Source organism: Megalobrama amblycephala, linkage group LG5, assembly GCF_018812025.1.
Source record: "Megalobrama amblycephala isolate DHTTF-2021 linkage group LG5, ASM1881202v1, whole genome shotgun sequence".
NCBI classification, from domain to species: domain Eukaryota; kingdom Metazoa; phylum Chordata; class Actinopteri; order Cypriniformes; family Xenocyprididae; genus Megalobrama; species Megalobrama amblycephala.
The window spans coordinates 8,967,130-8,981,062 of NC_063048.1; the positions used below are offsets into that span (position 1 = coordinate 8,967,130).

General features: G+C 39.4%; 2 protein-coding genes across 2 annotated transcripts in view; one reads left to right on the forward strand and one right to left on the reverse strand.

The window, feature by feature from the left end:
- Nucleotides 1-250: 250 nt before the first annotated feature.
- Nucleotides 251-2,554, reverse strand: LOC125269403 (piggyBac transposable element-derived protein 3-like). The gene is made up of 4 exons (XM_048192355.1): nt 2,519-2,554; nt 1,958-2,094; nt 1,072-1,770; nt 251-995 (listed from the first exon to the last, which is right to left on the reverse strand). The coding sequence occupies exons 1-4, from the start codon at nt 2,552-2,554 to the stop codon at nt 251-253; spliced, it is 1,617 nt and encodes a 538-aa protein (XP_048048312.1).
- A 3,123-nt stretch (nt 2,555-5,677) lies between these two features.
- Nucleotides 5,678-13,933, forward strand: part of LOC125269404 (ribonuclease inhibitor-like) — a 28,602-nt gene continuing 20,346 nt past the window's right edge. The window contains exons 1-3 of the mRNA XM_048192356.1: nt 5,678-5,705; nt 5,877-6,146; nt 8,626-8,830. Of these exons, the coding sequence (XP_048048313.1) occupies nt 5,678-5,705; nt 5,877-6,146; nt 8,626-8,830 (503 nt within the window). The remainder of the gene's footprint in view (nt 5,706-5,876; nt 6,147-8,625; nt 8,831-13,933) is intronic.

The following is a 13,933-nucleotide window of genomic DNA, read 5'->3' on the forward strand; positions in this document are numbered from 1 at the left end:
TCAATTTTTCTTGCCTTTTTAACAAAGCATGAGCAGTTCTTAGTCAAACATTGTCACTAACGTTTTCCAATGGTACAAAAAAACAGATATTCTCAGAAATAAACACAAACAAATATTAAAAAAATTGTTTTGAATAAAAAAAAAAAAATCAGTAAACGGTTACTGAATGTCATCTGCCATTCTGATATTGCTGGTCTTTGGATTCATTTGGTGAGAGTATTATCCTCTTTTTCTTTGACGGCCTTCCATTTTATTTCTCATGGAAGTTTTGAAAACAATTCCCTGAGTTTTTTCCTGTGACAATGCACAGACGAACTCCACATTTCTGGCATGCAATGGTTGACTTTCCATTTGAGCATAACTTGCATCTGCCCCTATCAGAGAACACCGGGAAGTGGTCTACTTTGTCGTACCGGATGTCATCCACAGGTCTTGGTGTTACTGGCCGCTGGATGTATTTGGTGGGAACATCATCCTCTCTTGGCTTTGAGGGCCTTGCCTTCTTTTTTCCAGCATGAATGAGTCCATCTGCAACTTCCAGCCTGAATGTCTTCAGCTTCTTGTGCTTTACCTCACCCAGACTCTTTGCATCTCTGCGATAAAGAAGCCATGCATTGTTTAAGGCTATATCAGCCATCTGCCAAAACAAACTCATGTACCACCGATGGGATTTTGCAGGTGTACGGTACAAGGCCACCATCATGTCAGCCAGGTCTACTCCTCCCATGTGGACATTGTATTGTGTGACAATGTTTGGACACGTGACCCCAACTTGTTTCTTCTGTTCTTTAGAGAACCGCCTCACTTCTTTCACTGGACTCACAGCTGCACAAGAGCTGGCTAGTGTGACCGCTTTGTTGTCAAACCATTTTACAATTGCCACTCTTACCTCATTATCCACTCTGTAATCAAAGCTGCCTCTTCCTTGTCTCTTGAGTTTGTGGTCATCTTCCAGGTGGCATCCCTTCAGCCTGTTCTTACGAATGGTGCCCAAACTGCACAGGCCAAGTGACTCATTTAGGTGCACAATAAGGTAGTGTGGTAAAAAAATTGTCAAAGTAGACAACACACTCCATTGGGTTGTTGATGGTCTTGCAGAGTTCAACAACAACACTAGCTCCAAGTCCAAGCTCTTTGGCAGGTCCTTGTTCAGCGCCAAATGAGCTTTTACCAGTGTATACCAGGAAATCATAGACCATGCCAGAAACACCTGCACGTACAAATATCTTGAACCCCCAATGATGAGGTTTGCTAGGCAGATACTGCCGCAGAGAACCAGCCTTGATGCCCTTGTAAGGCACCATCATTTCATCAATTGAGAACTGATTCTCACTTTCAATTTTCAGAATTTTTTTTCTCATATGTTCTAGGACTGGTCTGACTTTGAAAAGCCGATCCTGATCTGGGTCTGACATGGCATTGTCCTGAAAATGTATCATTCTAGAGAGACATTGGAACCTCTTTACGGACATCACATTGGCAATTTTTTGGTAACGTGTATCCTCAGACCAGTAATCATCCACTGATGGCATCTTCACAATACCCATGATGAGTTTCATTCCAATAAATGACCTCACTTCATCTGGATTGGTGTTAATGCTAGTTCCACGTAACTGGCAAGAGTACAGATTAGTTTGCTCAGCAATAAGTTGGAAAAGCTCTTCGTCAAAAAACCTTGTGAAGTAGCTGCAAGGAGATAAAAGCTGATCAGGCATTCTGAATGTATTTTCATTGGCTGCTGACTGGTGCTCAAACCTTTTCTTCCTCCAGCTGCAAAAAAGAAATAAACAAATCTTTTAGATAATTCACTAACAATTTGATAAATTAATCAAAAATGTATTTATTTTGTATACTGCCTCAATGTCCCCTCAAATATGAACTATATTTGTTTCACACAGAGGCCTCTCGCCTGCTATAATTCAGCAAAACGCATTCCTGACATGAGTGAAAGAAGTACCTAAAGTTCTTGGTTCTTTTACATTGCTGAGCTGTCACATCTTCAACCTCCTCAGCAGAACTCTCACTCTCATTCTCTGTGTCTAACTCTCCTTGCAGGTTGACAAAAACTTCATCATCTTTAACACGTCTCAGAATCTGAAGAGTTTTCTGGTATCTGCTCTATAACTTGCATCCTCTTTTCTCTACTCTCATTCCTTCTACCATAAAATGAGCTAGGTGTGAAGCCCTGAAAGACAATATCCAGTTAAAAATACTAGGATATAGTCACCTAGACATACTAATCTCAGTTTAACCTGTAACTTTTATAATTTGTAAAAAAAAAAAAAAATTACCTCAGAATACAAAGATATTTAAAATTAGGGTTAATCCCTTTTTTATACCCTAAACAGGCAACGTGACTCAGGAGTCACATACATTTCAAAACGTGCTAAATATCAACATAAACAACATATGACTACATTTTTTTCTTCAGCACCCTAAGACAATGTTCAGAATTAATGTTAGCAGTAATATAATTTTTTTTCCAACAGAAAAGTAAGTTTAATATATAATTACTTACCTCAAAATCTGAATGTTCTCCACCACTGGCAGCCATGTTGGATTTAGATCAGGCTGACTAATAGATCACTGAAAACTTGAAGCAAATCATGTGACCAGCATACTTGAGACAGACCAGGCATTGATAAATGATAAAAGGATTTAATAAAAAATTGTTCTTATGCCCCAAAAAAGACAATAAAAACTATGTGACTCATGGGTCACGTTGCCTGATTTAGGGTTAAAGACGTGTTTTCTTTCCATTACTTTGCGTTACGCAATTTTTTTAGGTCATCATATTGAAGCGCCGCTCCTGAAAAGCAGTATTTGAAACACTGCTAACATATTTTATTCTGTGATAATTTTGGCCACCCCGGTAGATCCGCCCCTGTCCACGCATCCGGCCTCTTTGGCGCCCCCCTAGCGAGATTGCGCCCTTAGCATTTGCCTATACTGACTATATAACGGGCCGGCTCTGATTAAAACCTTACCTCCGCGGCAGGTCCGCAAATTGATACAACCCAGCATCCGGGCGCCACAGTAAATTCTATTGTCAATCAGCAGATCCTGAGCAGACCCATGTCGGATCTGCGGACGCGCACGTGCCTTTACTGATCCTCTGGGCGAATGTGACAGTGAAGCCTTGTTTACACTGCACGTGTCTGCGGCAAGTTACGGCTCCGGCAAGGTTTTGTTCCATCCTCTACGCGGTGTCAACTCACACCAGAAGCGAAGCGGCTGGATTCGCGAGACCACGAGATTTGCCTGTCTGACATTTTTTTCCTTGATTTTGTTTTTTTGTGTTTTTAATGGCTAAATGGTTATATTTTGTCCGGATTAATTGTGTTTATTGCTACTCCATACTTTATTTTGCTTAAAAGTCCAGTTATGAACAACAAGAACAAAGAAATTTCAAGTTTTTCAACTTCGAATCTCTTGTCGTCAATTTCTGGCCTCCTAGAAAGCATGCACACTGAGGCATAGTTTCCTTTGCTGTTGCTCTTGTGATAAACCTGTGAATACTAAAGAAGAACATGGGGTCTGTGTGAACTGATTATTTTGTAGAAATCAAGAATAAAACAATTGCGTGAGTGTGAGGGAATTAAAATACTGTAAATTGGTAAGGAAGTCAGAGTTGTCTTAATATATTTAAGGGTTTATTATTTTTTTAAATAAATAATTATGAGAAGTGCCCTTTTTTCCACTTGACACCCTGTCCCCCAAAATGTCTGTGGACGTCCCTGGGTAAAACTGAGCCAAAACTTAAATAAGAGGTTGAAATCAGATCAGACCCAGATTTATAAAGCTGTTATAAAACACACCTGTTCATTTTTGTTATTTTTTTATTGAATTTTGATGTTATGTGTAACAAAATGCCCTCATCTGTGTTCAGGTTTGACTGTAGTCAAATTTATGTAAAACCGACACTTCAAATCAACATTTCAAAAAAAAAAAAAAAAAATCTAAACCTTGACAAAAAGTAGTCTTTGGGAATGTCTAAGTATAAATCCAAATCTAAAACTTAATAAAAATAAGTGTTTGTGTCCAAAAACCATTAGAGAATTAATAAGCCACTTTAAATAGAGCTCTATAGGAATCTAGTGGTTACAACATGGCATTGCATAATTTTTTCTTTTTTTACTCTCACCAAATGGCACTAATCTACCTTAAAAAAAAAAAAAAAAAAAAAAAAAAAAGGATTTTAAATGCCTTGTCTCTATTTTAACATGGAATACTGCTTTAATTGAAAAATAATTAACAAATATATTAGGGAAAAAAAAACTGCTTTATTTCCAATGGGGAAAAATAGCTAATAAAATAATCAGTTCACACAGACCCCATGTTCTTCTTTAGTATTCACAGGTTTATCACAAGAGCAACAGCAAAGGAAACTATGCCTCAGTGTGCATGCTTTCTAGGAGGCCAGAAATTGACGACAAGAGATTCGAAGTTGAAAAACTTGAAATTTCTTTGTTCTTGTTGTTCATAACTGGACTTTTAAGCAAAATAAAGTATGGAGTAGCAATAAACACAATTAAAATAAATATAAAAATAGCTAATAAAAATTGTATAAATATTGCATAGTATCATAAAATACCCTCAAAAGTTTATATAATAATCAAAAAATGTTATTGAACAAAAATATATTACATTGGTTTTCCTGAAAAAAAAAAAGTTACTTTTCAAGGTTTCGTCACTTTTGACCGTAAAGAAGGCAAGTGTGACTTCTAAACGAAGGTTAGGCACCTCTCAGCCCATCAGGTAATGGCAGTGACATCAGTCACAACATTTCCTAGCCTGCCTTCTCTTAAAAAATACATTTTATCAAGCTAAAATCTACATATAGTTTCCAACAAGAGTATTGTTTAGTGTAAAACATGCTGAAGATTAGCAAACAGGCTGTCGATTAATTAAACGATTAGCTATTTCCCCACAAAAGCTGTTTAATCAGATTGTCTCAGGCGGAGCATTAGCATTAGCTGTTATGCTTTTTTGGCTAAAGGTTGCAGGCTTGCCTTCCAGTGGCTTTGGTAGTGTCTAATGATCTGTAGTGTTTATATATTGCCTAATGTGTGTACGATCTGAAAGCTTTGTTTGATTTTGACAACAGGTGAAATGGTTTTGAAGCAATTGTTTGATTTTGCCATAAGAGTCAGAGGTTTTGTGAAATTAGTTGGAAGATTTGGATTTGTTTTTAATGTTTTGAGAAAATAAGTGATGGTTTCAAGAAATGTGTTTTAGCAACTTTGAAATCTGCTATTTCTCAATATTTTAGTGATCTGCTAATTAAAAATGCTTATCAATTGTGTCAGTATTTGTTTTGTAAGGAAGCACTTAGCTCAATTAATTATAAAAAAGGGGTAATTAAGTTACAGGGAATAAGAATTGAATAAACTGTAAATGATTCAGAATTAATATTTAACACTTCATCAATTATTCATCCAGCAATTCTGGATAAAATATTATCCTGTGGCCAACAGTAAGAATATTTTATTATGGTTATTATAAGCATGGTAGCCAAATCTTTTAAGTTTAAGGCAGTAATTTGAAACACAGCACAATAAACTTGTATACGTTAACATCAAACAAGGCTTTATTGACTATTTCTAATGATTACAAGAAACTAAGGCTGAACACACACACATAAATACACACGCACACACACATTCGCGGAGTTGATATGAGTTATGAAGAAAGTCCTAACTTCAGTACTAACTAAAATCGCAACCTCAGAAAAATCACAAAGGCAGAGCTTTGGCTTGATTCTTTCTGTTTAAAGGACTTTCACCAGTTTCCAGCAAGAGAGAGAGAAGTTTTGCTTGTTCCTGCGTTCACTCTGACAGCTGAGGTAATCAGGTTGTTCCGTGACTCATGTGCAGCGGAATCCCGGCTTGGATTGGCTGTCTTTGAGGTGACGTCTCTCTCTGGGAAGCTCTTCGTTGGGTTGCGTGGAAGCTTTGAAGGAAGTTGCCGGCTGGTGAAACGCGCTGTCCTGAGAGTCTGGCTTAAGCGACTCTCTTCTTTGGAGACTTTGATCACGAAGTTCAACGGAGTGTTTCAGAGTTCTGGATGTGACGGCTGTTGGGTGGAAAATCAGCAGCGACCGTTGGAAAAGCAGCTGCGGCTCTTAGATGTAAAATTCAGCCATGGTAAAAGTATCAGCTCGGGCCATCTAGCTGTTTGGACAGCATAGTTTTAAAGGAGAAAGTTAGCTCCATCCTCCGATGTGATTCTCCAATGAGACGTTGCTACGGAGCTTAGACACGCCCTGTCTATTGTCCATTGATTGCATCATGTGATGGTACATAATCCTGTTTTATTAGTAACTTTATAAAGTTTCCTAATATCTCCCTGATACCGAATTTCAATGTTTCATGCACTGAACATTATAGAGCATAATAAATCCTATAATTTGAACTCAAATATGACACACTTCTTACACACATTACTAACCTACCCTAATAAAACAATGATTACAATAATGCATTTTAAGAAAACCCACATATAGAATAGACATGTTAAGCCGAGTTCAGACTGCACGATTTTAACCCCGATTTTGGCTCGCTGACAGGTTTTGAGAAATCGCAGACAAATGCCCGAAATCACAGGCAAATCGGTGCTCGTTCACGCGAGTGACAATCACGCAGTGTGAATGAGCAAAGACGCGATCTGAGAGAATCGTCAACGAGTCGCCGACGCCCGTGAGATATTTGCCATGCTAAATATCTGAACCTGTCAGTGATTCAAAATCCTGCTGTGTGAAAAGTGTTCTGACTGAAAACTACATCGGCGATGACCGACAGCCAATGAGAGAGCAAGATACAGAGCTCGGGAGTACGGGGAGGAGTTATAGACCACAATATCAGCAAGCATGGCTTCATACACAAACATCTGCTTGACAGCAACAGCAGCACATTGAAAAGTTATGTATTTACCTCCAACTCTCGTTGCAGAACACACAATCCACAGTCTCACCAACTATTTCCTCCTCCATATTCTTCTTTTCTTTTTCTTGTTTTCGCTGCAAATCAGCGCACAGGCAATTTGTATTGCAAGCTTCTTGCGCACTACCGTTTTTAATAATAATAATAATAACTCCAGTCTTGCACGTGTGATATCGCGTTGTTTCCTTGTCACATCTTGCGTGTGTTTGGTTGTGAAACGTAGTTTGCTTGCCAGACAGAGTTGTCAGCGATTCTTCCTATTGTAAAGTCATGCAGTGTGAAACCTTCTTAATTTCTGATGAGCTGAGAAGTACTCAAGACACGTCATAACTCCTGTTAATGCTGGGGGTCTTGGGGTCAGGAAATGGATCTTTGGTCAAATGAAGCTTTGTCATGTTCCTTGTTGATAAAGTCATTTGTTAAGTTCTGTCGAACAATGCCCTACAGTTTTATATATTTTTTTCAATAATTTTGATCTGCTGTTGTTGCAGAAGAAGAGGTTTATACTATATTTAAAAATTGTAACATTCGGTCTTCATTTCTGTCATGCTGTGTTTAAGCATTTGTAAATAAGATCAGAAAGATCCATGATTTTGGTATGGGGTAAACTTGTATGAAGAGAAAATTTAAACCTTTTAGAAATGTGTTAATTGACTGCATTTTGTGTGAAAACGACATGAATTGTGTTAATGGTAAGGTCACAACAGACGGATGTTCTGCTAAATGTGTTTAGAGTTTTGAAAATGTGATACAGATTGGACAAATGTATGTTAGAAATTGAAAAAAAAAACTGTAAACACAAACTCTCACAGTCAGGACTTTGATACATGAAGAACATGAATTCATCCTTAAAGGTGCTACAGAGGATGTTTTGTTATATACATTTTTGCAATATTACTTGAAACTGTCTTTACTAATTGATAAAAGACTATTTATTAGGTGCACTGAATGGAATAATATTAATATACATCATCTGTGCACGAGGTATGGTCTTAAAAACATCAGCCAATCGATCATCGCATAAACGATTTGCCCTCTGGCTTGTCAATCACTGCCATGACGTTCCTTGTGAGAGACGTGCACGGCTGCATGCTCCAGTAACTTTCCACACTCCACAGGCGCCGCATGCAATGTTTTTGTCAGAAGACAGGAGTAACAACTGCAGATTACCTGCGGTGAGTCCGACATAATGAATCCACTAACACGACACAGCGAATGCCGGTGGTAAACAAACACTCATGTTCCAATACTCGTGCATAAGTGTTGGGAGGCGTTCCCTCGAAATGAGCTGTGAAGGAGGGGGGTTGTTCTTACGCATGCGCTCATTTCAAAAACTCACTAACAGTCTTTGGTTTCTCAGTCGATGAAAAATCCTCTGTAGCACCTTTAATGACCATCACATCCATCTTTTTTCTGTGATCATCTTTCCATATTATTTAATGTGATAATTTGTGAACATAATTTGTTGCATCGGTTTTTATATTAGCTTTCCCTCTCACTCAAGCACACACAGAGACACGCGCACACACACGCACACACACACACACACACGCACAGACAAAAACACACACAGACGCGCAGATATACACAGACACACATAGTAAAACTCAAATCAAAAATGGGGATTTGTGCTTTTGTTTTTTTATGTTTCTTTTTAATGATGTCTCTGTTGATCTGATCTGAGAGAGTGAAGAGTGTGCCATTGTTCTCTACAGGTTGAGTGATTGTGGTGTCACAGATGAAGGTTGTGCTGCTCTGGCTTCAGCTCTGAGATCAAACCCCTCACACCTGAGAAAACTGGATCTGTCTGAGAATAATCTAGGAGACTCAGGAGTGAAAATGTTTTCTGCTGTACTGGAGAATCCTCACTGTAAACTGGAGGATCTGAGGTAAGATCATACGTGACTCTCACATGAAACTGTCACTGTAATTTTTGCAATTTCAATAATTCATAAAGTAACATTTAATGGAATAAAGGAATCAAACTATTATTACATTCATTACAACAAAAAAATGTGAGTCAACATGATTACCATTCATTTATTTAATATCATCTCTGTTTAAATAAAGGGTAAGAAATAATATAGTTCTGTGTTCATGTGTTCTCTCTTGAGTTGAGGTGATTGAGTGATTGATCTGTAAATGACTAAACACATCAGCTGCTTCTCAGTAAGATGAAATGATCAACATTTAACACCCTTTACTTTAAACACAAACTCTCACAGTCAGGACTTTGATACCTGAAGATCAAGAGGTTTTGTTTTTGGTTTCTTTTTACAGTTTTTGCCAATTGCTTAAACACTTTTTGCAAAACTTCGGCTCATTGTGTCAAAACTTTACACACAAGCACACAAGACACAACACTAGGAAATAAACCATTCACATCTATGTAGAAATGAAACTCTGCTATCAAAACCTAACAATCCTTTGTCAAAATGTCACTCTGATGACAAAATGATACACACTTGCATCATATGAATTCTTTTTTTTTTCAACAAACGTTTTCACAACAACCATAAATGAAAGTACTGAAAGGTTACAAATGACATCAACTCAATACTGCACATCACAGTACTATTACTTTACAGTGAAGTACAGTAAATTCAGTAATGCAAAAATAATAATAAAAAAAAAAAGTGACGGGGAAAATAACGCCTTGTGTGCCGAATCCATCCATGGATTGACGTTACCTCAATGTCTCCGCATACCTCTTCCATTGCCTGTAGAAGAGGAATGCGGGCATGTGGTTGGCAGTCATATACGCGCCATCTCCAAGCTGAAAAAAATTCTTCGATAGGGTTTAGAAATGACAAGTAAGGGGGCAAGTATACAACTTCAAATTGATCATGATTGAATTGAACAGGCATTGCCGATCACCCGCAGAAGGTCTCCTACTCATTCTGTAAAAAAAATGCAACCACAAATTGATATTGGTTCGATTCTTTTTTACAGTACTGTATACTGTACACCAGGGGTACTCAAGTTCAGAGGCCAAGAGGGCTGCATTTTAACCAAATGAAACGCGAAGGGCCACAAATTATAACTTGGATCGTAAGACTTTTATTTAGGCCTACTTAAGACAATATTTGTAGTTTTACTGTTATTTTACTAAAATTGCAGTTTATTATCTAGCTAAGTCTTAATAGTATGGTGTCCTTTTTAAAGTGTCACTTAACATGATAAATGGCATTTAAAAAAATTATTAATAGCTTGTCTTGCTGTATTCTTAATGTACAAATGCATAAAGAAAAACAAGAACTGATGAAAAGAAATCCTTATTCATTTGAAATGTCTGCATTCTTTTCACAAGAAATTTAAGGTCTGGCTGTTGTTCACTGGCTGATAAGAGTTTGTCCGTAAGACAAAAACATTGCATTTTTTTATAGTCTTTTTATACTCCATTGCACCTTTTTAACACTTTTTATAGCACCTATTTATACTCAGAGAATAAACGTTTTATTATTTGTATTATTATTACCTTTTAATTTGGTAAGAATCCAAAAATCTTTTTTTTTTTTTTTTTTTTTTTTAATGTTCAATCACAATCTCATGAATTATCTAACTATAACCAATGTTGTAAACATGATAAATAAGATATTCTCCGTGAGCTCAATGATATGATGACAGGTCTGTAATGGGAGCGCTGCTTGCTTTCTGTTTATAACACATTGCCATTAAGAATAAAAGGTTTGTTTTTCATGATGCTCGGCAACTTACACACTGCAAGTTTCACTGAGTTTCGCTCAAATAGTTACAATAAAATGTATTTGTACTTGTTTAAAATTAGAGTTGCTGGTATCTTTTAATCCCCTCAAACGAGCGCTCTTCAACACGGTCGGCTGTTGTGTTTTTTGTTACTCTTGTTCTGTCTTCTCCGTTTGTTTTCAGACTGAAACAACAGCCCGTTTCAGTGCTGACACCTTGTGGACAAACTAAATTAGTGCAAAAACTATGTGCCTTCAGTTTATGTTGTTCTTTGCGGTTAGAAAATCTGTGCTGCGTGCGTACACTATACGCGTTCACTGCTGATGATTACAGCGTCATGCGCACTGTACGCCTACCCTAGTGTACGTGTAAAAAAACGAAGTAATATTCACGCTAATTTTGGACGCAAATTATAATAAAAATACATTTATATGTAGCATGATGCGGGCCACAAATTTAATGCTGACGGGCCGGATGCGGCCCGCGGGCCGCCTGTTGAGTACCCCTGCTGTACACAGTACTGTACTGTATGTTCCACAAAACTACCATTTTTTTGTTACAAAAGGAGCACTAGACAACTTGCAATACAGTACATGTGATACAGTAATGTGATACGGTACAGTACTGTAAATACTGTAGATACAGTCTGGAGTGGAGAGTTGAAGACATACCTGTTTTCCAGTCTGAATGTCCTTATGATGGATGCAACTGTGAACTGGCTTAGATGTGGGTGGACTCTCTGTCCAGCTTCCTTCATTGTCAGGCCATAATTTATCACATGATCCACTAACGTTGCTCTAACATCATCTGAAATATTGTTCCGTGCATAGCCTCTTCGACCATGTCCTACTCCTCTCTCTCTTTGTCTTCCTCTTCCTCTGCCTCTACCTCTTGCTCTCCCTGCTTCCATGCTTGCAAAGTTCTCAAAATGGCTCAACTGAGGCTTATTTGTGGTTGGCTGATTGGTGATCAGTTTTGTAAGTAAGTGTTTTTTAGGTGTGTGTCTAAGTGTTTTCAATCACCCAATGTGTTTTGTATTTTGAATAGATGTGTTTTCCCAATGATGCCCATGAGATTTAATTTATGAATGAAGTGTCTTATGTATGAAATAGTGTGTAGTGTGCAGGAGCAAGTGTGTTGTAGAATTGCAACTGAAGTGCAAAGCAGCGCTTTTGTTTAAGGTATGGTTACACTGTGTTTAAGATATAGTAACAAAAGCTTCAAGTTTTGTTACTTTGGTCTAAGCATGCGTCTATAGTGTTCAAGCAATAGGCAAAAACTGTAATAACTAAGTCTCTGTTGATCTGATTTGAGAGAATGAAGAGTGTGTCATTGTTCTCTACAGGTTGAGTGATTGTGGTGTAACAGATGAAGGTTGTGCTGCTCTGGCTTTAGCTCTGAGATCAAACCCCTCACACCTGAGACAACTGGATATGTCTGGGAATAAACTAGGAGACTCAGGAGTGAAGTTGTTTTCTGCTGTACTGGAGAATCCTCACTGTAAACTGGAGACACTGTGGTAAAATGATCTCTACCATAAAGACTCGAAGTGAATAAGGATTAATATGTAGATAGTGCAAAAAAAATATCCTTTGGTGTAAACCCCATCTGGCGGTTCAGTGACAGATTCCTGTTTGAACCGTCAGATCCTGCCAGCAGTAGAAGGAAGGAGTGAGGAGTCTACCTGAAAAAAAGAAAATTTAGATCTAAATATATTATTATCCTGCAAAAGAAAGTAAAACTAACAGTTAAATAAACCAAACAAACTACAAACCAGACAACAGACACAGGTTACAGTGTAGAGGGTTTTTTAAATCACAAATCTTTGGTGTAATTCAACTTATCTTGTAATGCTTGTGCAAATAGATCAACCTTCATTATTTTAAATATTATGGTAAATATTTAAATATTATCACCAATACCAGTATATTGTGACACACCTAATTAACACGATAATGATATTTCATTTTTAAATAAATCGTTTAAATCGTAAATCGTCAATTTAATCGAAACACTGATTAAAGTCAATTAGTAAACTAAAACATAATAATTCCCAGAAATACCAAGAAATAAATCACTGCAATATGAAGGAAAAACAATTATTAATAAAACAAGATTGACATTGAATTGTTACGGTATGCTGGTGTAGAGATGAGGCAGATACGGATTTCCACAAATAATGACAATTATTATTATTGGTAAACAGAGCCAAACATACACGTAGTATAACATTAAGACGGACAAGGAGTGAAGGGAGTGAGTGCAATATAAAGGGAGTGCTAACAATAGAGTCCAGGTGCAGGTGATCCGTGATGATGGGGAGATGGCGAGGGAAGTGAGTGCAGGTGTGGAGAACAGGAGGATCATGGGATTAGGAGTCCAGGGGAACAAGGGATCTGTAACAGTACCTCCCCCTCCCGGTAGGCGCGTCCTCGCGCCGTAGATGTAACAACCGGGAGGGGGGTGGGCGCCCTGGAGACCTTAAGCCGGAGCAGGGGGAAGAGCAGACTGGAGTGGAGGTCTCCAGGGCGGGCTCAAAAGCCATGGCGGGTCAGGGGCCGAAGGCAGCCATGGAGGGTCAGGGGCCGAAGGCAGCCATGGCGGGTCAGGGGCCGAAGCCTTCGAGCCATTGAGCCCAGGCGTCGCTGAAGGACTGGCGGGTGATGGCGGAACTGTAGGCTCCGCCGACCGAAGCGCAGCCGGGGCTCCAGAAGGCCGTAGTGGAAGCAGTAAGACAGCCAACAAAACGAACACCGGGGGGAGTGAGGAGGCCAACTGAAACCGAGGGACGGAGTGACGGAGCGGAGACGGGGGAGTGCAGTCCAGAGGGGAGGGCAGGCTGACGAGGGACCAAGGTGTGAGCGGAGGCAGGATGGAGACTGGTGAGACTGGAGGACTGATGGGCAACGGTGGAGGAGAGGGAGGTTGGAGCCAGGGTGAAGGTAATCGACCAGAGGGCCGAGGCGGAGATCTGGGTGAGGAGGCTTGAGGCGGAGGTGCAGTGCAGACACATATAGGAGGAGGCAGGAGAGGGAGGCAGGGAGGGAAAGCAGTCTTTGGGCTGGAGAGTTCAATAACAAAGTTCATTATAGAAGCGGGCTCGGCGGCGGCGGCGGCTGGAGCGGCTGGCTCGGCGGCGGCGGCCGGAGCTGAGGGCTCGGCGGCGGCTGGAGCTGAGGGCTCGGCGAAGGAGCGTGGGGATTCAGGCTCGGCGGCGGAGCGTGGGGATTCAGGCTCGGCGGCGGAGACTGGCGCTGCTTGCTCGGCGGCGGAGACTGGCGCTGCTT